The following is a 24,367-nucleotide window of genomic DNA, read 5'->3' on the forward strand; positions in this document are numbered from 1 at the left end:
CTTAAAATATATTGAGTAATTGCTGTAAATGAGTGAGTGCTTTGCTTCTTTTATTTTTATCATAGGGTTTTTTTTAGGTAAAAAAAAGAGTAAATATACTTATAATATCCATATTACTCCTCTTGTCCTAAATATAGGACTCATTTTGTAATATAATCTATAGTATAAAATGAATCATATATTTAGAACTGGAAGAGCACTATGTTAGTTCAAAATTCTAAAAACAAAAATAAATAAATAAATAAAAAGCAGGGGCCCGTCTGTTTAATTTTTAGCCCTACAAAACTGATCTTTTTAAGCTCGTCTTTCTGTTGGCTGTATTATGTGTTGGCTCCGAGTTTACTGATCCCTCCAGGTTTTTGTGTAAATCACACAATAACCCTGTACGGATATTCTATAAGAGCTAGTATTATTTAGGCTTTTTTTTTAACTAATTTGAGGAGATTAAGGAAATAAGTTAAGTTAGTTATTGGTAATAAATAGATGTTATCTTTTCTAAAATATCCTTGCTAATCAAGTATATTGGCTAAAACTATTATTATTAAAAGAACTATTTTGGAAAAAAAATGCATAAATATGAGAGACAAAGTGGATTGGGGTCTCATATTTAAAATCAGAATAAAAGTTAAACGAGATCTTATATTAAGAACCGGAAATAGTACTATCTAGATTTTTTTTTTGGAGGTGTTCTTTTATCTACTTTTCCATAACATCTCTTTATTTTTAGGGGTGCTGTACAAATTTACTCATAAACTTTTCATGAATGTGCATTTGGCACTACAATATTTATTTGGGTGTAAAAATACACATAAATTTTTCTAAATAAAGCAAAAATGTCATATTTGTTAACTGTTTTAATTTTAAATGCCCATTACTTCTTCTTTTTTTCCCCGAGGTCCCATTTAGCATTCACAATGTGCAACTCATTCATGCTTTAACTAATAAAATTCCACCAGCTTAGTTAAAAATAATCTTATGTGTCATTTTTTTTTGGGTAAAATGATGAAATATATATATGAAAACAACGAGATCTTAGCTACAGAAACAGCAGACTACTAGGTAAAGAAAAAAAAATTTGGCCCCCGGGGAGGTTTTGGTTGTGCTTCGACAGCGATGCCGTTGAAATTTTTGGGCAGCTTGTAAATATCAACCACAACGAGATTACCGCTCTCCTCCCCTGTTGGTTTTAGAAGAAGGAAAATTGCTTTGATAAAGATTAGTTTGAGAGTGACTCTAAGGTTTGTTTGGTATGACGGAAATGACGGGGAGAAAATGAGAAAAAAATTTTAATGAGCTTGATATAAAAAAAAAAAAGAGATAATTAATTTGTAAGTCCTTATAATTTTAACTGATTTTGAATCAGGTCCCTATAGTTTTATTTCTTTTTATTAGGTCCTTGTATTTATTTTTCTTTTTATCAAATCCTTATAAGTTCTCCTTGTTTTTAATTAAGTCCCTGAATTTTTTACTCTTTATCTTATGAACTCTAATAATACTATTCTATAATCATAAAATAGTATATATTATTTAATATTATTTTATAAACAATAACATTCTAAAAATAATGAATTATTATAATGATTTCATTTTTTTGCCAGCAAGAAAATATTAATTGTTCTAAAAAATTTTCTTGAATTAATTAATTATATTACTTATAGTAATTTAATTTCATTATTAATATTTTATATTTCAGTAATCTATTTAATTAAGTTTATATTTAACTAATAAATAAAAATTAAAACAACATGGACCTGATTAAGAATTTAGGAAAATTATAAGGACTTTATAAAAAGAAAAATAAATGCAAGGATCTAATTAAAAACATGTGAAAGAATAAGGACCTAATAAAAAGAAAAAAAACTGTAAGGACCTGATTCAAAATTGATTAAAACTATAAGGACTTGCAGATTAATTAATCCTAAAAAAATAAAAAAGGTAAAGTTAAAAGCTTTTAATTAATTTTTTTAATCCCACCTTTTCAATTTTTCAAATTCAACTTATTACAAATTTTTCTTCTCTCTCTGTTTTTTTTTTTAAACTTTTCTCATACCAAATATAGGGTATGGGTGAAATAACAAACAGCAATCAAGAACAATAAATTGGCTCTTACACCCCATTTTTTGTGGTTATAAGTATTTTTTTTTATTATAAGTAATCTTATTCGAGATACTATTAGATACTAAATTTGAACGCTTCTCTCAATAATGAAATTTTAATTTGACACGTTGTGAAGATTAATTCTTTATGTTACATCTAACTTATTGGTTTCTTGCACTTTTTTTTTTTTTGGTAACACCTCTTGCACGCTTTAGCAGAAAGTGACTGTGAAGAGTGTCAATGTGGGCCTTTTTCTAGGTGAGACCGAGTGGGCATTGATTGTTAGGGTTGATCCATGCATTGCATTCTCCCAACTTTGTGCTTCTGAAATATGATCTTCCAAGTATCTCTATTGGGTAGCAGAGCTGAAGTATAATTTTTTAAAATACTCTTCTAGTCTTAAATATAATAGGTAATTTATTTTATACAATTAGCCTTACATTTAAAATTAAAAGAATATAATCTTACGTGTCATTATTCATTCACTTCCCTTCATTTTTTATCCACACTTAACTCCTCTCCTTCCTACTCAACACTTCACCCTTTACTCTTCACTTCATATCTCATCTCTTTTTCTCTCTAACATGTCAGAAGAGGTAATGGGGGAAGATAGCAAATCTCATTAAGTAACAATGGTTAATTTAAATAAATAACAATGATATATTTTTACTCGTATAAAAAAGTACGTGTAAGAAGTTTTCTTCATGAAACTCTCCTCTTAGTTTTGTGTTTTGTACATTTTATCTTTTCTTTAATGTAATATTTCTTCTCTTCGATACTACACCAATCCAACATCATCTAAGTTGGTGGAATAGAGATGAATGATACCTTTGTCAACTCAATATAATAGACATGTTAACTCAGTATAATTGGTTAACTAATGGTAAACGACACATGAATATGTCAATTCAGTATAATTGGTCAACTAACGGTTAAATTTAACTAAGATAATGGCCAGAGTGACATTATTATGATTTGAAAACTTCTAGGACGATATTGAGACAAAAAATACTTCCGGATTCTCAGCTTTTCTAAGAACAAACTTTCAAAATAAATTTGTACCTTAACCTTTTTATATATTCCAGGATCTTTATTGTCATTTTCTCTAAAAATACGGTGCTTTTTCCTTTTTTTTTTTAATTCCTCAAATAAAATAAAGGAAATTCTGCCTGAACCGAAACGCAGCGTTCTTACAATCCTTGTCTTGATTCGATTGACCGTGGCAGTGTCCAAGTACAACGAGATAACAAATAATTAAAATAATAAAAATTAGCAATAAAAAAATATTAATGATTAATTAATGCCTTGTTTTCGAACGTTCACCAGTGTCAGACCGTAGGAGACGGCTTTTCGGAATGGCAACTCATAGTAAATTAACAAAAAGCAGAGGGCAATTCCGTTCACGCAAACACACATTTTTTGACGCTTCGGAAGGTAACAGTAAATAATGCTCCGTCAATTTTTACTATCCCGGTTTTGTCCCGAACACGCCCAAAGGCGATTCCGCTTCCCCGCTTCTATATATACACTGTCCCACCCCCCAACCCCACTTCACGCCATTTCCATTTCTTCGTCTCCTCCTCCCTCGCTTTCTCTCTCCTAGGGTTAGGGTTTTTGCGGAGCTTTGTGTGTGCCTTTTTAACTCTCTGATCCATCAATGGCGCAACCGGAGGTTCAGAATGGTGGAGCTGAGAAGGCAGCAACTGTGGTGTCGTTCTCCGCTGTGAAGCCGCAGATACTGGTGGAGGCGCCGAAGGCAAACGACGCTGTTCAGTTCTATAAGGCTGCATTTGGTGCCGAGGAGGTTGGCCGTACAACTCATCCGAAACGCAAGGCTGAGCAAGAGCTCCCTCTCATCCTCTCTGCTGAGCTGAAGCTCGCCGGCGTCACCATCCTCGTCTCTGACCTCTTGGCCGACGATTCTGCTGCTCCGTAAGTCTATACCTCTCGCTTTCTGTTTGTTGTTCTTCACTTTCTCGTCTGGATCATATCTGCTTACTTTTTCTTTCCTCGCGTCTCTGATTTTCGTTTCTTGTGCTGCTCTGCGTTGAGATCTTTTGTGCTCTATATATGAGTGTTTTGTTTCTGTAGGATCGCTCACCGAACCGAACAATACGCTTGTAAAAGACATTTCGTGTTGTTTCTGCTTTTGTCTTAAATTTCGTACCCTAAAAACCGGTATCCTGGCGCAACTAATTAATAAAGCGTAGCTGATAATTCTTTTGTCCTTTGCTTTGCTATTTCCTTTCTCTTCTGTGTTTTATACCTTTTATTAGCCATTCTATCGTTCTCATCGTTTCATATTTCGTATATCTTGCTTTTCGATTCACTTTGAAACCTTTTGTCGTACTCAAATGATTTTTTTGGCTGTATCTTACCCTTTATGTAGTTTTGTTCTGAATAATGGTCGTGATTTTCGTTACATGTTCGCCGAATGGTGATTTAATTGTAGAATTTGTGTTGTTTATGTTTCGATCTGCTCGATCTCACGCTTTAATCCTTGTATCCTGGAAAACTTACTGCACACACAGTTCATATTGTCGTTTTATTATCAAATCTCGTGATATCAGTTTCGCTATACCTACTAGATAAGACTTTCGTGGTCTATTGACTTGACTTTTTAGGCGATTCTGTTCAATGTTTTGTAGTGATTTTGTTTTCTTTCGCTATATTTTTCTTCGTTTATGATTGGAAGCGTGCCACTCTCAGTGAAATGAAACTGATTTTGTCTTGTTTTTCATATGTTTTTTAAATTTTGTTTGATTAAATATTTCCAGGGCGAAGAGTGTTGGCAACGGTGTCGTTTTGTGCCTGGAGACGGAGGAGGTAGAAGCTGCCATTAACAAGGCGGTTGGCGCCGGAGCTGTTGCGGAAGGCGAGATCGTGTCTGGGGAGGGCGCGTGCTGCGGGGAGAGCGTGGGCAAGGTGAAGGACCCGTTTGGCTTCGTGTGGGCCATCTGCTCGCCAGGAAAGAAGTGCGCTAACACAGAAGCTGAAGCCTGAGATGAGAAAATAGCAGTTGGACGCTCTGATTTTAACTGTTTCTGATCTGAGTCCGCTTCTAGCCGTTAGGATTAGCCGTTAGACCCTTCTCTGGGCGTAGTATTAATATTTTGAATAGCCTATGGACCATTGAACTTCATGAATTATGGACTTTTTGAATACTCTTAACTGACACCTGGCAGTTAATGAAGTAGACTTAAATTTTCTCGTTCTGATGGGTTAAACTAGTTTTATTAATATATCATATCCTTTGTTTCTGCTTCTGTTTTTCTGGGCCTGATGACCAACACGTTGCCATTTTGCAAGGGTATTGTCGTCATTTCATGTTGTTGGCATGGATGAGAATTAGAAGTTAGAACATGGAACATGGAAGCATGTTGGGTATTATATTGTATGATTAAGATATGCGTGCGCTTTTAATTGTTACATTATTATTATTATTATTATTATATGGGGCGGAGATGTCGTCGAGAGGGATGCTATGGGTGTGTAGGGTCCACTGAGCATTTGACTGGGGTTAGGGAAGTGTCCTATTAGAATTTGACACGTGGTCATGGCGGGATATTTGAGGAACAAATGGAAGGGATGGTGATGGTCCCCTCCGGGAGGGGGGGATATGGTGGGGTGTGGCATATTTGTGGAGAGGGGAACGGAATCCTCGTGATGGTTTGTTTTGAGCATGAGCCATTGAAATGAATGAATGAATGCTCGTGATGGTTTGTGCGGTGTTAGTATTGTTTAAGGCATGGCAATTTAGAAATGCTGGAAATGTCAGATGCGTCGGGATATGAAGGACAAATCAAAGCGCACCCTATTATTATTATTTTAGCTTATCTCCTGTGTCACGTGTTGTCATTTGATTGTATATCATCTCCAATTAGGTAGTATGATTATTTCAGTTGCCGTACACAACCCAAAATCAAAGTTGTTAAGCTTTTATTTTTTATTTTCCTGTTTTCAACGAAGTAGTGAATTATGATAAATGATTTTGGCTCTGTCATCATATTGCAAGTGTAGACCAAAAATTAATCTCTACGACATTATGAATGACTTGTTGACTACTTCCCCACTCCATTCCATGAATTATTTTTGGGTTTGGGTCTGGCTCAGCCTGCCGTGAGGCCAACATTTCAGATAATTCAAATTCAATACAAAATATAGTTTTGGTCCTGAAAATGCCGATGGAATGAGTTTTTTTTTTTTTTATATAGGAAAGGCAAGATGAAGATAAAGAACTAACAGGAACGAAAAACTACTCTAAGTCATCCCTAAAGCGAGAAAGGTAGTCGGCCGGTGGATGCCACAACATAATCATTCCTTCTGTAAGCCTGTGCGCCTCCTTAGCCAGTTGGTCCGCACACTGAATGTTATCCCGAGGTGTGTAGTTGATCTTGAGGTCCCAATCAGAGTACATCAGATTTCGTATTTGCATTATGTGTGATCGTAAAGGATGTTGAAAACCTTCATCTACCATAAGCATATTTCCAGTCCTTGTTGTTTGTAAATTTCCAGTATACGCCATCACTTTGCTGTAACCTTGTTGTTTGCAAATTTCCAGTCCTGTTTGTAACGCCAATAGTTCTGCTGCCGTAGAGGGTAGGAAACCCAATTTCTTTTTAAACCCGACGAGCCATTGTCCTGCTGAGTTCCTAACTATGCCTCCACATGCCGCGAATTTTAACGTATTGACAGATCCGTCTGTATCCAATCTAACAAACCCCTCAGGCGGAGGGGTCCACTTGGCTTCCCAGTCTGTGCATGTGCCAAATAGCTGATGCTTCAGTTCTCCTTGTTCTGTAGACTCCATGAGCAGATGTAGTCCCGCATGTATAAGTTCTTCCGCATGGCTTCGCTTTCCCTCCATAACTCCTCTGCATCTGTTCTTCCATAGTAGCCAGCAAGTCAAGGCGAAGACTTTTAGCCAATGCCATCGTTTTTTTCTCAGTTTTTTTCTTACAATGCCCTCTCAATTCTTCCAACAGAAAATTTAAGTGAGTTGGGATTTTAGCAAAAGTTTTGACATTATTAGCAGAACTTGAACTTGTCATCTTACCATGAATGAAGGGGCCGAATTCCCTTCTTGGACCATCTTTTTGTCAGCTAAATCCAATAATTTTTAGGACCGACGATGTTAAAATTCGCGTCCAACAATCATGACTTTCTTCCGTTTCTCGTCTCTTTCTTGGTGGCATTGTCTGCTTTTTTTAGAATTAATAATATTTTTATCTCTTAAATTTATCTTTATTTTGGTTTTGCTTCAAGTTTTAAGTCATAGGTTTTGATTCTTTATGGAGTAAATTGGTCCAGGTTTTTATTAAATTATAGGGAAAAAAAACTTAAAAGACTAAAACTTATAGGTTAAAACTTTATGGACCAAAATTAAAATGAGGATAAACTTGGTGCACTAAAAATTGTATTAAACCCTGTTAATATTTAAAAAGTTTTTATTTATGAAAATAAATAAATCATAAATAAATATGATAACATTGCCATTCTCGTTGTTTAATGTCCATTTTACCATCTGTCTCCATGGCCTTTCAGCCATCTTCAACTCCTCAATAGCTGACACGTATAACCACGTGGCTATCTCCACTCGTCCACCTGGCACCCATATGTTTGCCACGTGTCGACCCTTTCCCAGTTTCCCCTTTGATCGGTGCCTTCATGGACCTAGTCGTCCAGACGCCTTTTATCGTCGCCGGAAACGGCAAACTGTAACCCAACCGCTGCCAGGGCAATAGTCTCCAAATGGGTACCCAACGTTGGCGTCTCAGGGCCCGTTTGGTACAGGAAAAATGAGACGAAAGAAAAGGAGAAAAATTTTAATAAGCTCGATTTAAAAAATTAAAAGTTTTTAATTAATTTTTTATATTATTTTTTCTTTATTTAAATTTGAAAACCCTGCTTATTCAATTTTTTAAATAGAGATCATTAAAATTTTTCTTTTCCTTCCCTTCTCTTCATTTCCCTCATACCAAACAGCACCTTAATGCTATTTTATTGTCAGTACTTAATACTACGTCCACAGTCCAGATTTTAACTAAATAATTAATGTGTAAATGTTAAAAAAATTAATTAAGTTAATTATTTGTAATAAATATGTGTTTTTTCTTAAAATATTCTTGTTAATCATGTGTAATAGAGTAAATTTTTTTTAACATGTGCAATAATCTCGAGGACTACTTTGAGAAAAAAATAAATAGATATAGAAGACAAAATAAATTGAAATATAATATTTGGATTAAATTGAATCTCCAATTAAATTTAGGACCGGAGGTAGTATTATTTTTGGGAAAATTGTAATAAAATCCCATCCAAGAGAATTAAATAAAAAATGATATATTGAGATCCTCAAATTATTCTGAAGTCCCAAAAAACCTCATTACAAAATATTTTGTTTGTTTAATTACCAAATTATTTTTTTTTAATTTTGCATTGATAATTGAAAAGTAGTCATTAACAAGTTAAGATGTAAGAATTAATAACTATTACGGTAGTTATGACTTTTTTGTATTTAATTCTCTTAGGTGCGGTCTGATTGCAATTTTCTCAGTACTTTTTTGGGGTCTGATTATTAGTATTATTGATTTCAAATTTTCACTTGTGTGGGCGGCTCATGATACGGACCCATAAGCAGGCATTTAAAAGGAAAAAGTCCTCCGCATCTTGTTCTCCATAGAAGTAACATTAGCTTCACGAGTTTTGGTTTAGCCTTTTCAAATTATTCTATGCTGTCTAAAATAAATATAGAATTTTATTTCATAAATGAAAAATAATTTTTTAGGGTCTAAGCGCCTGGGAAACTGAGATATATGAGCACTTATACTGCGTTGGGTCTTGGGTTGGCTGTCTTTTCTATTTAGAATTTTCCTTTCCAGCGTCTCTTTTCCTTTAAAAAACTACTGAAAAGTCTTTAGGGTATTTGGATATAAACTAAACTATGATTTCAAAAATGCTTTTATGATTTACGAAGTAAATATATGAAAGAATTTGTCTTGTTTTGCGGAAAAATGCTTCTTAGAAACACTTTTAAGCATTTCCAAACACCCCCTTTATTTCAAAAAAAAAAGTGCTTAAAAAAAAAACTTGAATTGAGCGATTGTAACTCATCTTCTTCAACTGATGCAACTTTTTTTTTCCCCAACCGTAAGCTATTTTCAACTATATATAAAACAAAAAAGTATTTGTATATGATAAAGATACAAAACTATATTGCACACAATTCAATAAAAATTATACTCCCTGAAGATGAGTCACACCCAAATTCTTAAAAACAAATGTCAAGTATATTTGATTAGGTAATAAATATTTTAATGTGGAAATTTTTAGCAATTTCCCCTTTTCCTTTCCATTTTAGATTTTATTTAAAAAGATATATCAACAATTATGTATATCACATTATGAAAGACGTGCAAAAATGAAAACTCCTACTCAGAGTTTCATGTAGATAATAATATGGGAAAAAGACAGAAAAATAACAATTATGTAATGCTATTAATAATAGGTTTTTTGAGAAATTCAAAAAGTAGTGTTTTTACAACTTCAATAATGCCATTAACAAGTTCCATAACCTTATTAACAATTTTAGTATAGTATTTAATAACATGTTTTCTTAAAAATTAAAAAAAAAAGGCATTTTTACAACTTTAGCAACTATTTTTTTTAAAAATTTTTTTTTACAACTTCAGTATAGCGGTTAACAACTTTTGTAATGTTATTAACAATTTCAATATAGTAGTTAACAACAAATTTTCTGAAAAATTCAAAAAGTAGCATTTTTACAATTTCAGTAACGTCGTTAACAAATTCCGTAACTCTATTAACAACTTCGGTATGGCATTTAACAACAGGTTTTCTTAAAAATTAAAAAAAAAAGCATTTTTATAACTTTAACAACTACTTTTTTTTAAAAATTTTTACAACTTCGGTATAATGATTAACAACTTTTGTAACACTATTAACAATTTTGATATAATAGTTAACAATAGGTTTTTCAGGAAATTTGAAAAGTAGTATTTTTACAACTTCAGTAATACCGTTAACACACTCAAACACCTGTTGTTAACCGCTATATTGAAGTTATTAATAGCGTTACAAGAATTGTTAATTGGTATACTGAAGTTGTAAAAATTTTCAAAAAAATTATTTTCGGCCGTTGAATTTCCTGAAAAACCTATTGTTAACTGCTATACTGAAGTTATTAATAGCGTTACAAAAGTTCTTAACTATTATACTGAAGTTGTAAAAATTTTCAAAAAAATTGTTTCCAATCACCGGAGCTTGTTAAATTTTCTAAAAAACCTGTTAAGTTGTTAATAGTAATACAAAAATTGTTAATCATTATACTAAAGTTATAAAAATTTTCAAAAAAATTATTTCTGACCTGCAAAACTCCGGTGACCAATCGTTGGCTGGTCACCGGAACTCTGGTAACTAAATTGGGATTTCTCAAATTCAGCAAACTTTTTTGGCATTATGAAGTTCATTTGTCATTTTTTTAAATCTTTTTTCCTAATAATATCATGTGCGCAAAAGAATATATAGAAGAATCATATATGATATATAGCTCTTAAAGCATACCGATTCCCCTAAATGGCATCTCCACGCCTAGTCCAGTGGAACCTAAAAACAATAAAGCACGCAGCCTAAATTAAAGATAAGCATATCCTCATATTTATTCACATAAAAAAAAGCATTAATTAATTAATATTAGGCGTGATCCTCACAATTCACAAAGCCACTTAATTGATAGGTAAATTTACGATTAGTCACCCCTCCTCGCGATGAATACACTGAGCTCAACTAAAAATAATGTTGCAAGGAATGGTTAGGAAAGCTTGGTAATGGGAGGGGATGATAGATAAGTATTGAGGAAGAGTTGGGTTATATGCACACACTGGATTTAACATCGCATCTTTAACTCAAAATGTTGAAACTCTACTTTATGAATTCATCTATCTTATTTTTATGTTATATATATATATATATATATATATATATATATATATTTTACATCACTATGCCCCAGTTTAACCGATTGGGATTTCCCACATCTACTGAAAGCCTACTAATATTTAGACATCTAGTAAAATTTATATTACTTCCGGTTCTTAATATAAGAGTTTATTTATTTTTATTTTAGTCTTAAATATAAGACTCTAATCTACTTTGTCTCTTATATTTATCTTTTTTTTTTAAGGTAGTTCTTATAATAATGGTAGTTTTAACTAATACACTTGATTAACAAGGATATTTTAGGAAAAACAATATATATTTATTACAAATAACTAACTTATCTAATTTTTTTTAATCTACTCAAATTAGTCAATTAACTCTTATATTAACAATCAAATGTAGTATTAGATAACTACTCCCCCCATCTTAAATATAAAACCCATTTTGTTGTGCAATTTACATTACAAAATGAATAATATATTTAGAACCGGACAAGTATTTCACAACAATGTTATGGTTTATAAGAATATTCTTTTTTCATATATTCATTTTGTACAACATAAAATTACTTAAAATAAACTGATATAAACAAACACTATATGCCTTTATATATAAGGGATGATCAAGAGCCTGCTTAGAGCTCATGCTCGGTACCTTGGTACTAATGAAATTTAGTTAAAGGGTAAATCATGGATTAAAACAAAACGCATGTCGAATTTGACTGGAAACAAAGTACAAATAGAATATAAGATTAAATGCCTAACTTTTTCCCCTAAAAATGACATGTATAGTTTGGATTAGATGTACATTTTGATACATTAATATTACTTCTGATTTTTAATATAAGATATAGACAATTAATTTACGAATGTTAAGAAAATTAGTCAAGTTAATTATTTTTAATAAATGAATGTTTCCTTTCATAAAATATTTTTATTAATTATAGACATTAGAATTCACTCTTTAACATGTTTAATCGCAACAAAGAATATTTTAAGGGAAAATAAATAAATATGAGATATAAAGTGGATTCGGATCTTATATTTAAAATCAAATTGAATCCAAACTAACTCTTATATTTAAAACCATTCTACATTGTTTTGCACGGTTTGGGCTAAGTATATGGACTGTTTCAGATCCCAATTCAGCTTCTCCGAGAGTACCCAAAAAATGTAAAAAATAAATAAAATAAAAATAAAAATTCAGCTTCTCCTAATTTTTCTTTTTGTTTATGAATTATCCTTATAATCATATTCTCAATTAATCTCACGATTACTTCAATCTAATTGAAAATTGAAAATTTTAACATTCATGGCCTCATAAACTCTATTCATATACTAAATATGTTTACAAGTAAAAATTTCTATAATTAATTTTAAAAATAAAACATCATTTTCCTTTTTTAATTATAAAACATCTTCAAAGAAAAACAAAATAGGCACAATATGGTGTCTTGTGTTGCATCATTTGGAATAATGTCTAGTATTAAATTTTGACAAATAAATAGGGCTTTTCTATGCTTTTTTTAAGGTCAAATAGGGAAAAAATTTATTTATAAATTCTATGCCATAATTTTTTAATAATGTAATTTATTTATGATAAATAAATACATTTTTATATTTATTTATAATACATAGTTTACCTCAAATAATGCAAAGAACATTTAGGAAGCGAAAAAAAAACCTAATGTTTGCAACAAAAGATCTTGTACTAAAGATCACGAGTAATGTCCTTACAATAAAGATTACACTAGAGGGAGTATCTTTACACCGTTTAAAAGATATTATAACTTTAACATACACTAATAATAATATTAGGTTATATTATTAATTTAAAGTATAATTAGTAATGGTTAGAATGTCAATCACATGAGTAATAGGATCTTTTAATAAAGAATTTCCTTTAAAATTTGTTTATGTTTGAGCTAGATTCAAAGGACATTGCAGAATGATTCTACCAATTACAGAAATAAGATGTTATTCGTGAGATTTCATTGAACAAGTTTGTTTCAATCATTCCATCAAAGTTTGAAAGTTGAGTCAAAATAAATAAAAAAAGTATAAGATCACAAAGATGAACCATTTTACTTTGTTTCACTTCTCTTTACACTGCTTTTCACATGCACACACCAAATTACAATCCTTACCCCAACAATTACATTTTCAAAATACTCAAAATTCTGAACCAAACCCCTAAATAGAAGAATTAACTAAGATCCATTAGAGAGAAGTGATTTAAATTAATGATCTATAGATATATAATTAAGTCTCTCATTCTTAAACAAAGTGTAACATTATCCTCATTGATCATCATCGTCATCTGTGGCTATGTCCTCTCTTTCTGCTTTATGTACAAATCATTAATGGCTTCTCAGCTGTTTCCATGTGAAGTTTCAGGCAATGCAAGTTGGCAGCAAACAACTGGAAAAGAAGCTCAGCCCTCTCTTCTGCACCACATCAACAGTAAAATTACTATCAGACACTAATAATAATAAATGGAGGAAAAGCAAAATCATATCTTTGAGACATTTCATCCCAAACTTTTAATAGTTGAAAGAAAAAAACTAAACCAAAGAAATAACGTGTGGATAGACTAACAAAGTTTGAATGATAACCCTAATTTCATTAAATAAAGTACTCACTTTAATTCTAAATATAAGAGCTAAGAGTTAATGGAATTGTTTGTTTTGGTTTAAAAGATAATACCACAATCCACTGTCTTTCCAAATTTTAATTTTCTTCTCAAACTTATCCTTTCAATTTTATTTTTCATACATTAAAGAAGGGTTTTTATATAGAGTAATTTTTATGCAAATGATTAAAGGGATATCTTAGGAAAACTAAGACATTACATATAACTAAGTATACTTGTTTCCTTAATCTCTGTGAATTAGTTAGCTCACACACCAGAAGTCCTTAAGATGTTATAACCTAGAACATGGAAGATTTGGTTTGTTAGAAATAAACAAGTGAAGTTTTACTGCAAAAAGTGAAAGAAGGAATACCTTTGTATGTTTTTGGTAAAGCAATTCAGGGGAGATTGTGTACAAGTCTTCATCCACAGGCTTAGGGGTTGGCCTTGAAACATTATTATTATTAACATAAATAGGGCTTCTTCTCCTTCATGCTCACTCTCCCAATAATATTTCTGCTCCTCTTTTTCTCTATCTTCTTCTGCAGCTGCTCCTCCTTTCCCACGTACCTTTGTCTGCAGTCACACACACAAAAACATTCAATTTCCACATCAATTTCTCTCTGCTTTCCTTCCTAAAGTTGTCTTTCATGTCACATGTCCCTCTGCTTTTTTATTTTTCCCCTTTTACATTATTGAAGCCTTCTTTCCCACACTGGTATCATGCCAACAGATTCATCATTGAAGTCAATGAATTAAAGGTCTCATCCGCTATGTACGCATGTATTTCAATGTTAAACACATGAATGTAAGATCTATAAAAAATATATATATTGATTTTTTTAAGATACAATTTCTAATAATTTATATGAACGGTTAAAATGCAAATTTGTCCTATAAATTTTTTTTTTTTCAAGAGTGCCAAACTCTTTTTTGAGAACAAATTTGTTACAAAAATTTAAAATCATAACAATTTTACTTTCTTTTGCTAATATTAACGGTTAAAATAGTAACATTAATAGTAATTATTTTTAATTTTAAAGAACAAATCTGTTACAATTTTAGCTACCAAGACAAATTTGTATCTAAAAAATTTTTGGTACCTAATACTCCTAATTAAAAACTTTTACAATAAACAAGCAAACTACTGAGTTAATGAAATCTCTTTTTTAAAATTGAACTCCTACAATATACTATTACAAATGATACTCTCGTGATGGTACCCGTTTGAAGACATTATGGCTTTTAAGAGGGCGTGATTCATTGAAGTCAAATGAATGAAGGGTCCCACCCACCTAAATACTCAGACCCACCACATCAAAAGAAGATACAAAGCCGACCTTTAAGTTTTGCTTTCTCCACCACTCACGGACTCTCCCCCCTATCACCATATCCTTTCTTACCTTGAAACTACGTAATCTCTTTTGAATCTTTCTAGGTCCAATGACTTACTTTATAAACGATTTTACAAAACCAAAGCAAATAAATAATACTAGTAAATTAAAACCACAGAAACTAATAGTAGCTCATAACCTTATCATAATCTATTCACATGGAAGTCGGAAGGTCTCAATAAGGGGGAATTATGAATTAAACCTCATTTATAAGTTCATGATGGCCGTCATAATTCAACTAACACTACCCACAAAACGAAGAGAAGGGAAAGAAAGAAAAAAGAGCACTCACAAATGAAGAGAAGATTAGTTTTGGAAGAAATGAAATATGGTGTGAAAGAGACACATTTGAAGTGAAGAGGGGAACGGGTTAGAGAGAGAGGAGAGGGACCTTTCTTTTGCGAGGAACGACGATCATGGCGGGAGTGACGACGTCGTTCTGGTACAAGTCGCCGGTGACATAAAGATCACGATCCTGATCATCGGAGTGATCGGAGAAGGCGCAGCGAAAGAAGCCAGCTTGCGTGGCAGACTCAAAGCACTGCGTAAACGGAAGGTTATCGTTCCAGTCCCAGCTTCCAAACGCCGGCACCTGGCTCCTCCTGTAGTAATACTCCTGTATATATAATGTTGTTGTTATTAAAAGAGAAGAAAGCAAGTAAAGAGAAAGAAGGAAACAAGGCGTTGCGCTTACCTCCATTGATGAAGCTGAAGTTGCAGAGAGATGAATGGGGGCTTCTGAGGAAGAAGAGTAGTGTGAAGGGAAATGTGAAGAGTGTGAGGTTGAAGCGTGGGGGTTTGAAGGGGCGATTTAAGGGGAAGGAAAGAGAGAGAAAAGTGAGTGAGTGTGTGTGTGTGTGTGTGTGGGTGGGTGGCCGGGAAAAGCAAAGGGACGTGTGGGGAAGAAAAGGAGGTCTGAGTGAGAGAGGCGAGGGACAAGGCGGTAAGGCATGAGAGAGTTAAAAGCAGAGAGGTGAAGTTGTTGGGACGATGAGCGAAAACAGGAAAAGATGCATTGTGAGGTGAGACGTGAGAATGACAGCCGGAGTACTTAATTAATTTGAGTGAATTGAAAAAAAAAAACTATAATTTTTGGTTTTTAAATTAAGAGAATTACATGGACGTCCCAAGCAAAGAAAAAAATTAAAAAAACAAGTCCCAAAAGCTATTATTCTCACTATAACATTTGTTATTATAAGATATTCAGGTTGTTATTGAGACCTTTTGTTAATTATTTCTCTTTTGTAGGACTTAATTATAATTCTCCTTTTAAATTTGTTTTTATTTTTATTTTAGTTTTTTAAATTTTAAATGATGAGTTTTGACTTCTAAGGGAATAAAATAGTCTAAATTTTTATTAGATTATATAAATTAATATTATAAATGAAAAGAAATAAGATTAAAATCTATAGTTTAAAATTTGAGAGACTAAAATTTATATTACCCCATTAAAAAATAAATTATTTTTAGTAGAATATTTTATTATATAAGAATTTAAAAATATGATTTATAAATAAGATAAATTTTTTTACTCTATAAATAGAAGAGTATATATTATTTTTGATATCGAAGATAAGAACTAATTTATAATTTATAGCGTAAATTATATTACAAACTAATTATTATATTTAAGATATGAAATAAGAATAAAACAAAAAAAATTGGAAGACGTGAAAGATAATTGGAAAAATTACACACAGGTCTCACAGAAGAGATTTTATTCCTCTAAAATCCCATAAAATGTTAAAATTATTGACAGGTTCTAAGGGATCTTAGAGTAATAGATTTTATTTGTAAAATGACATTAATGCCCCTCACATTCTAAATTCACATTTGCTATATCATTATGATTTATAACCTCAACAGCAACTATTAACAATCCAATGAGAAGGTGTTGACAACTTAAGCAGTATCTATTAATAACTTACTTTATACGATCACACAACCTACACATAAGAGTAAATTATAACCAAATAGCATAATACAACAAATTTAACACTAAAATGGAAAGCTTTTTGAAATTATTAAGAATTTTAACTAAACCCAATAGGATTATAGCAAAATTTTAATGCGGAGATCCACTAACAACCTCAACGGTGAGTATTAATAATCTGTAAAGTCAGTTGTTAACAAACACTGCTAAGGTTGTTAACAGTTCTCCTTAGGTTATTAATACTCACTATTGAGGTTGTCAGTGGATCTCCGCATTAAAATTTTGCTATAATCCTATTGGGTTTAGTTAAAATTCTTAATGATTTCAAAAAGTTTCCCATTTTAGTGTTAAATTTGTTGTATTATGCTATTTGGTTATAATTTACTCTTATGTGGAGGTTGTGTGATCCTATAAAGTAAGTTGTTAACAGATACTGCTTAAGTTGTCAACACTTTCTCATTAGATTGTTAATAGTCGCTGTTGAGGTTGTAAATCGCAATGATACAGCGAATGTGAATTTGAAATGTGAGGAGCAGTAATGTCATTTTACTAATAGAATATATTACTTTAAAGTCTTTTAGAACCTGTCAATAATTTTAACATTTTATGGGATTTTGGATAAATAAAATCTCGAGATCTGTACGAAATTTTTTTAAGATAGTTTAAGAATTTTCATTAAAATAAAAATATTAGAAGCGAGTGTGAATAATTTGAGGGGTGTGGGGGGCGTGGCTTTTGATCCCACACGCGTACTATCGATGACTTTGTGCTTTGTGCCCTCTGCATGCCTCTCTGTCTCTCCTGCCGGCCCCCTCTTTTAGTCTCACCTCACCTGTCCTGCTCACTTACCCAACCAACTCTCTCTGACTCTCTCTTTAATTTCTTTTTACTAAATACAGATAATTCTATTTAAAATATTGTCGAATATAATATAAGATGAGTCCCAACAGAAATTCGGACTGATCCTTCTCCTAGATTTAGAAGGTATTTGGAAACTAAAAAAATACTTTTAAAAAATATTTTTTTACAAAATAAGATATATTTTTTTTATATTATAAAAATATTTTTAAAATCATTTTCATCTAAACACATTCTCTGGATTCTTTTCTGCTCACTCTCTAATTTTCAAAACACACGCTTACGGGTACTTCTTCCCCACATTACTGTCATTCATTACCCCAACTACCTGTACTACTTTCCTGACCTCTACCCATTTTTTAATACCTGCCGCTACTTTCAGTTTGACTCTTTTCCTCTCTTACCCATTTTTTGCGCCTTCTCTTACCTTTTCATTATTAATATTTAATTTAATCCTTCTCGTCTTTTTTAATATAATATTTAACTAACTAATTTAAATAAATTAAAAATATTTAATAAATTAATTAATATGATATATATTTTTTTAAAATACTATAAATATTTTTCTTAATTCTCTCACTTTCTCTCTTGTTTAATTATTATTAAAAATTTTAATAAGATTAATTTAAGAAAAAAATTTATAAATATATAAAATATATTTTATATATAGGACTTTTTAATTAGGTTCTATATTAAAGATTGTAGAAATATAATAATAATGAAAAATGACTAAACAAAATGAAAATAGGAAATTTCAAAGAGGCAGTTAGCGTGACAAGGAATGAGGAAAAGCCTAAATTGAAATTACGGAAATATGGGAAATAAACAATATGCCTTTGGAATGATGATGGTCATAAAAAGATGTTGTTATTATGTACCCCAAACTTGTTAATTTGTGTTTTGATCTTGTTATTTCTACATTAAATTTAATTTATTTTCCAAATGAACAGATGCTTTCACACGAAAAAGGATATTATTATTTTGTATTTCAAACTTGTTAATTTATATTACAATCTTATTATTTACAGATCAAATCTAGTTATTTTTCCAAATTAGTAAAGGGCATATTGATATTTTTTCTCATTTTCACAATTTCAGTTCAAACTTTTTCTCATTTCCTCACATTTAAGAATGTTAGCTATCCTTTTTCAAAAAAAATTTTTAAGGTTTTTTTTATTTATCATTTTCCTAATAATAATATGGCGCCAAACAACAAACAGACAAACAATTACTCCAATATTCCACATTCTCATCGCCTGCTGCTACTTGCTCAGAGGGTGTTTTATTGGCCTCTCCTCCAAGCTGTTAATTAATCACTCCAGTTTTTAACTTAATTTATATTTAATAAAAAAATTAGTTAAAAAATAAATAAGTAATGAATATGTTTTTTTTGAAAAAGTATTCTTACAATAAATAAGAAGAACATAAAAAAGTTATGCAGAAATATAATAGGAGAGTATAATAAATGAGAAAAAATAAATAATTAAAATTAAAAAATAAAAAAGTATTAAATATTGAGATAAACTTAAATTAAAGTTTATCAAAAAAGTGACACTGGCATTAAATTTGAAATTTATAAATAGTACGTAGTGGGGTATATGGCTGAATTTTAAGGCTATGCCTTAATCCTAATTAAGTCCATGGAAAAATATCTTTGACTGTTGACTTTTTTACGTATTTAAATTTGCCTTGCAATTAAGACTGAACAAAGCACATATGAAAGTTAACTTTGCCTCCGTGTGTATTTACACGCGCACACACTCTATTTGGTCTTATTATAAGATATCTCCTCTTTCCTTATCAAAGAAGTCACAAGTCATTAAATTTATTTGAAAATAGAAAATTCCCAACTTATTCATATTTAAAAATATGAATTATATTTTGAGAAGTAAAAAAAAATAAAAAATTACATCAAATTTAAAATATGGGTAGTATTGAAAAACATAATTCCATTTTCAAAAATAAAAAATAAAAATGCATCGCTTTCACCTTTCCAAATAAGTTTCTTTTTGTTAAAAAAAATCTAGTATATTATGTTATATTAACAGACAAAGAGCGTAGCCAGACAGAGACCTTTTGAAAGAGAAACAATGGGAAACTAGAAATAGCTATCATCTTTTTCTTTGGCTGCTCAGAATTCAGAATGTATATTCCTCATCATTCTCAGCTTTATGCATCATTTTATTTTTTTTTGGCTTAGGTATTTTTTTAAAAAAAAAATTTGAAATTTCAGAAGTGATAAGGACTTACCTCGTAGGGAAGAAAAGGCTTGAAATGTGAAGAAAAAGTTAAAGGAATTCCCATTGTGCATTGTCTATAAAGCATGCAATAGCCTTTTCTTTTCTTTTCTTTGTTTTGCTTTTTCTTTCTCTCACTTTCAACCCATTAATAAAAGGAAACTTTATATTTTGTTTTCCTTTATTTTTCGTTATTGAAAAATGTGTGATTATTTTAGCCTCAGAAGTTCGAATTTAATCTATATAAAGTTATGCTTTTGATTTCATATTTTGTTTGAGTTTATTCTTGCAAGTAAAATATTTATGACCAAGTAATTTCTTTTTTCAGGTAACAAAACAATAGTACCCTCTCCGAACTTGATTTTTTTCCCCTTAACTTTTTAAAACTATGAAGGTAAAATTCAACATTTTACATAAACAAATTATTTATAGGTTCCAGATAAAAAAAATTAAATACAAATAAATCCCTCAAATTTCAGTTATTAATAATAGATCTCAAGGCACTTAGAAGCCAGAAGTAATTTTAAAAAGACATGACCGATGCTGTAGGTTTTGATTGGTCATTGCTCAAGTAAATATATTTTATTTTAATAATTTAAAATTCAAATATTAAAAAATATTTTCAAGTCAAACTTTACATATTTAAAAAAGAGTTACATCATTTGCAAATCAAATTTAGATTTATGTTGGAGGCACTATCACCTATAAAATGAGGTTATCCTCCTGATAAGAATTTTAATTTTAATTTTTTAATGTTGTAAAATACTAACCTCTTAAATTTAATCTCGTTGGTGCTATAAATGAAAATTTTGGGAGAGATGAGGGGCAAAAGTTTTAGCCCAACATGGCCCACAAAGGGGGATACGCTTCTTCGCCAAAAATGCGTTAGCCTAAAGACAGAAAGAGATAGTTCTCAGACAAACCCCGCCATTTGGATTGACGATTTGCCAATTTGGGTCAATCATGTTTATTAGGCTCATTTGGGCTCAAAGCCCAATAGAGGTTGGCTTTCCTCTTTTGTTTTTTTTTTTGTGTGCGAACCAATAGAGGTTGAGTTGACTTCCAACTGGGTCAAGTTTTCATCTTTTATTATCCTCTCACAGTCTCACTGATTTCAAATTTATCAGCGAATGTATTGAGGGGAAAAAAACAAAGGTTTATCAGTGAATCATCTGGGTTTCAAAGGAGGACCCCCTTGGCCCAAAAAAAAACTGAGGACCCCCCCCCAAAAAAAAACTCTCAGCAAATGTTCTGTAGCCAATTGGACCTCATAACTAATTCGATTTGGGAAAAAAGAAAGTATACTATGCACGTGAGTTTAAGTTAAAAAAAAAAAAACAAAAACAAAAACCATTTTAGAGGTACCTATACTTTTTTTTTTAAATTTGGTATATATGTATTTTTTTCCTGTTAATTAAATCTTTAATTTGGCTCTATTAACATTGTTAACCCTTATATAGAGACCAAAAATACTAATAGAATAAAGTTACAAGAGTTAATGTTGCTAAAAAAGTAAAATCAAATGATTTAATTAAGAGAAAAGCCACATAGGCATCAAATTAAAAATTGAGAGAAAGTAAGTATAACTACCCAATGAAAAAGAAAAAATAAATTAATGTTCTTTTATTTTTTTTGCTAGAATAGTATATTATTTGTTAGTTTTGAAGAAAAGTATATATATAAATATCATAAAAGTCGAATTGTTTGCATAATTGTGAATATACTTTTTCGGTTCTTAATGTAAAACATAATTAATTAATTTGAGTAGATTAAGGATATTTAAATTAGTTAATATGATATTTTTTTAAAGACATTCTCAGCATTCTCTTTAATTTCCTTTCTCCATCTCCTACTTAATTATTATTAGGAAAATATCAATAAGGTTAATTTAGAAAAAAATAATAAATATATGAAATAGGTTTTATAAATAAGATTAACATCAACAATTTACTTAGGCCTTATATTAAAGACTGGAAGAGTACATGTAAATATTGCAGCTTCTAATTTGAGGTTTGTTGCAAGGGCCTAAGATCGAATTTATCAATACGCAAAAAAAAGGGGAAAGTATAAAACTGCTAATGTATAATATTCCAATCACACATTGTTCTCAATTGAATGAGAAATTCTTTTTCTTAAGCAAGAAATTAAAAGTTTGGCAACAAAAAAAAAACGAAAATTAAAAGGATAGGTAGTAATGACACAAGGACACAAGTACGTTGAATTCATGACCTGCTACCTTTAAAAGGGAACTCTCATGCCACATTCTAATTTTAGGATGTGTTTGGATGAAACCAAACCGTGATTTGGAAAAGTGATTCTGAAAAATAGATTTTGTGGAGAATAGATTCTGAGAAAAAGTGATTCTGAGAAGTGAGAGTGTTTGGATAGTTATTACCAGAAGTACTTTTTACATTTAGAATTACCAAAAAGGGTATAAGTTAATATGATAATTATATAAGGGATAGATTTTATGATATATTTTGATTTGAAGAAATAAAATTGTTAATGAAATTTTTTAACAATTTAATTAATAATATATAAGATAATATAATTAATACATAATTAATATGTGTACATATATTTATAAAACATAATATTAAATATGTTTATAGAAAAATGATTTTTTTTTATAACAGAAAAATATTAATTTTCTTTAAAGATTTTAAACGTGAAATCCCATAACATTTTTTCACAACTACTTTTTGTAATAACATACTACATGTATAATAACCTTTGATGTTTAATACAATTAATTAATTAATTGTCACCACACATATATATTCATAAAATATAAGAGTGAAAATATTTTTAGAGAAGATGAATTATTTTGTTGTAAACATAAAGTCATGTATTTTTCATGAAGATTATAAACATAAAATGGGATGATATTATTTGATGAAATAGAATAAACACGTCTTAAAACAATTTATTAATTATTAAAGTAAGTAATAATTAGCTTGAGAATATAAGGTATAATATTAATAAAAGAAATATAAATAAAGAAGTGTCATAATCATTAAGATGATGCATCGATACAAAGCATTTGTAATAGGTTTTGTTTTTAACTACATATTACAATCTATGATAAAAGGAAATAAATAAGACATGACTACTATCTTCGTATTGAATTAACAAGTTCGTCTCTTATGCTGTCACGAACCTGAGCCATGTAAGATGAAGATTGAATTGACGAATGTATACGTGAAAATCCAACCCCATCATCATCATCTTCTGCATAAGTACCTTCTTCCAACTGAACGAATCCAGGATCAGTAATAGATGTCGTTCTAATAAAATTATGTATAGCCATCGTTGCACAAATGATTTTAACTTGTGTTTCATACTCATAGGATGGCATGTTTTGTAAGATTGCGAACTTTTTTTTCCAAACTCCGAAAGTTCTTTCAATTGTATTCCTTAAACTTGAATGGAAATAATTAAAGATCTCATTGTCATTTTCAAACCCAGATGTCCTTCGAAAATCAAGCAGATGGTAACGCTCCCGTCTGTATGGGCCGAGATATCCATTCGGTGTTAGGTATCCAGCATCCACCAAATAATATTTTCCTATATAAAAAATAAAATTATTGTAAATTATGTTTCTATTGTTAAGCTAAATATAAAAAAATGTAGGAAATAAAAAAATACCTTCAGGTGGATGGGGAAAGTTCATTGAAGGAGTTGTGAGGGCATGATCAAATATCCGAGCATCATGTGTGCTACCTTCCCATCCAGCTAAGACAAAAGTAAAACACATGTCCCAATCACAAACTGCCATGACATTTTGTGACACTGTTCCTTTCCTAGAGATAAATTTAGTTTGATCTGTTGCACTGACAACGCAGGAAACATGTGTGCCATCAATTGCTCCAATAGCATGTTTAAAAAAAGGCCAGTATTTACCAAACCGAATTTTTGTATGAACATGCCGGAATGTTGGATCTTTTGGTTTGATATTAGACATGGCAAGTCTATAGCATGCCATTAGGACATTATGAAAATGTCTGCTAATTGTCTCCCTTGAATGTTGAAATCTTTCTTGTTGCATTCTGCTACTAAGTGCATGGCCAACGGTATGTAAAAACATTGCAACTGATTCATGTAACCCTATATTTTTAGTTTTTTTCAGACCATGTTGTTGCAATTGTTCCACCAGACTTAAGAACACATCCCGTTCTATCCTAAACATGTTATAGCAACGACTGGGGTTGCCATGTAAAACATCCCTTACCCATAAGCAACCTGTATAAGTGTAACAT

The 24,367-nt window shown here is 30.8% G+C and overlaps 3 protein-coding genes across 3 annotated transcripts; 1 reads left to right on the forward strand and 2 right to left on the reverse strand.

Annotated features, from left to right (window-relative positions):
- Window positions 1–3,647: 3,647 nt before the first annotated feature.
- Window positions 3,648–5,355, forward strand: LOC114734005 (uncharacterized protein At5g48480-like). The gene is made up of 2 exons (XM_028921486.1): window positions 3,648–4,029; window positions 4,875–5,355. Exons 1-2 carry the CDS (start codon window positions 3,755–3,757, stop codon window positions 5,098–5,100), a joined length of 501 nt encoding a protein of 166 aa, XP_028777319.1. The 5' UTR covers window positions 3,648–3,754; the 3' UTR covers window positions 5,101–5,355.
- A 997-nt stretch (window positions 5,356–6,352) lies between these two features.
- Window positions 6,353–6,907, reverse strand: LOC114734056 (uncharacterized). Its single transcript, XM_028921553.1, has one exon. The coding sequence runs from the start codon at window positions 6,905–6,907 to the stop codon at window positions 6,353–6,355; it is 555 nt and encodes a 184-aa protein (XP_028777386.1).
- A 6,210-nt stretch (window positions 6,908–13,117) lies between these two features.
- Window positions 13,118–16,002, reverse strand: LOC114734184 (uncharacterized). The gene is made up of 4 exons (XM_028921737.1): window positions 15,775–16,002; window positions 15,472–15,696; window positions 14,060–14,262; window positions 13,118–13,501 (listed from the first exon to the last, which is right to left on the reverse strand). Exons 1-4 carry the CDS (start codon window positions 15,778–15,780, stop codon window positions 13,489–13,491), a joined length of 447 nt encoding a protein of 148 aa, XP_028777570.1. The 5' UTR covers window positions 15,781–16,002; the 3' UTR covers window positions 13,118–13,488.
- Window positions 16,003–24,367: the final 8,365 nt, after the last annotated feature.

This window comes from Neltuma alba, unplaced genomic scaffold (assembly GCF_004799145.2).
Source record: "Neltuma alba isolate B1F8T4 unplaced genomic scaffold, ASM479914v2 tig00002618_pilon, whole genome shotgun sequence".
Classification (NCBI taxonomy): domain Eukaryota; kingdom Viridiplantae; phylum Streptophyta; class Magnoliopsida; order Fabales; family Fabaceae; genus Neltuma; species Neltuma alba.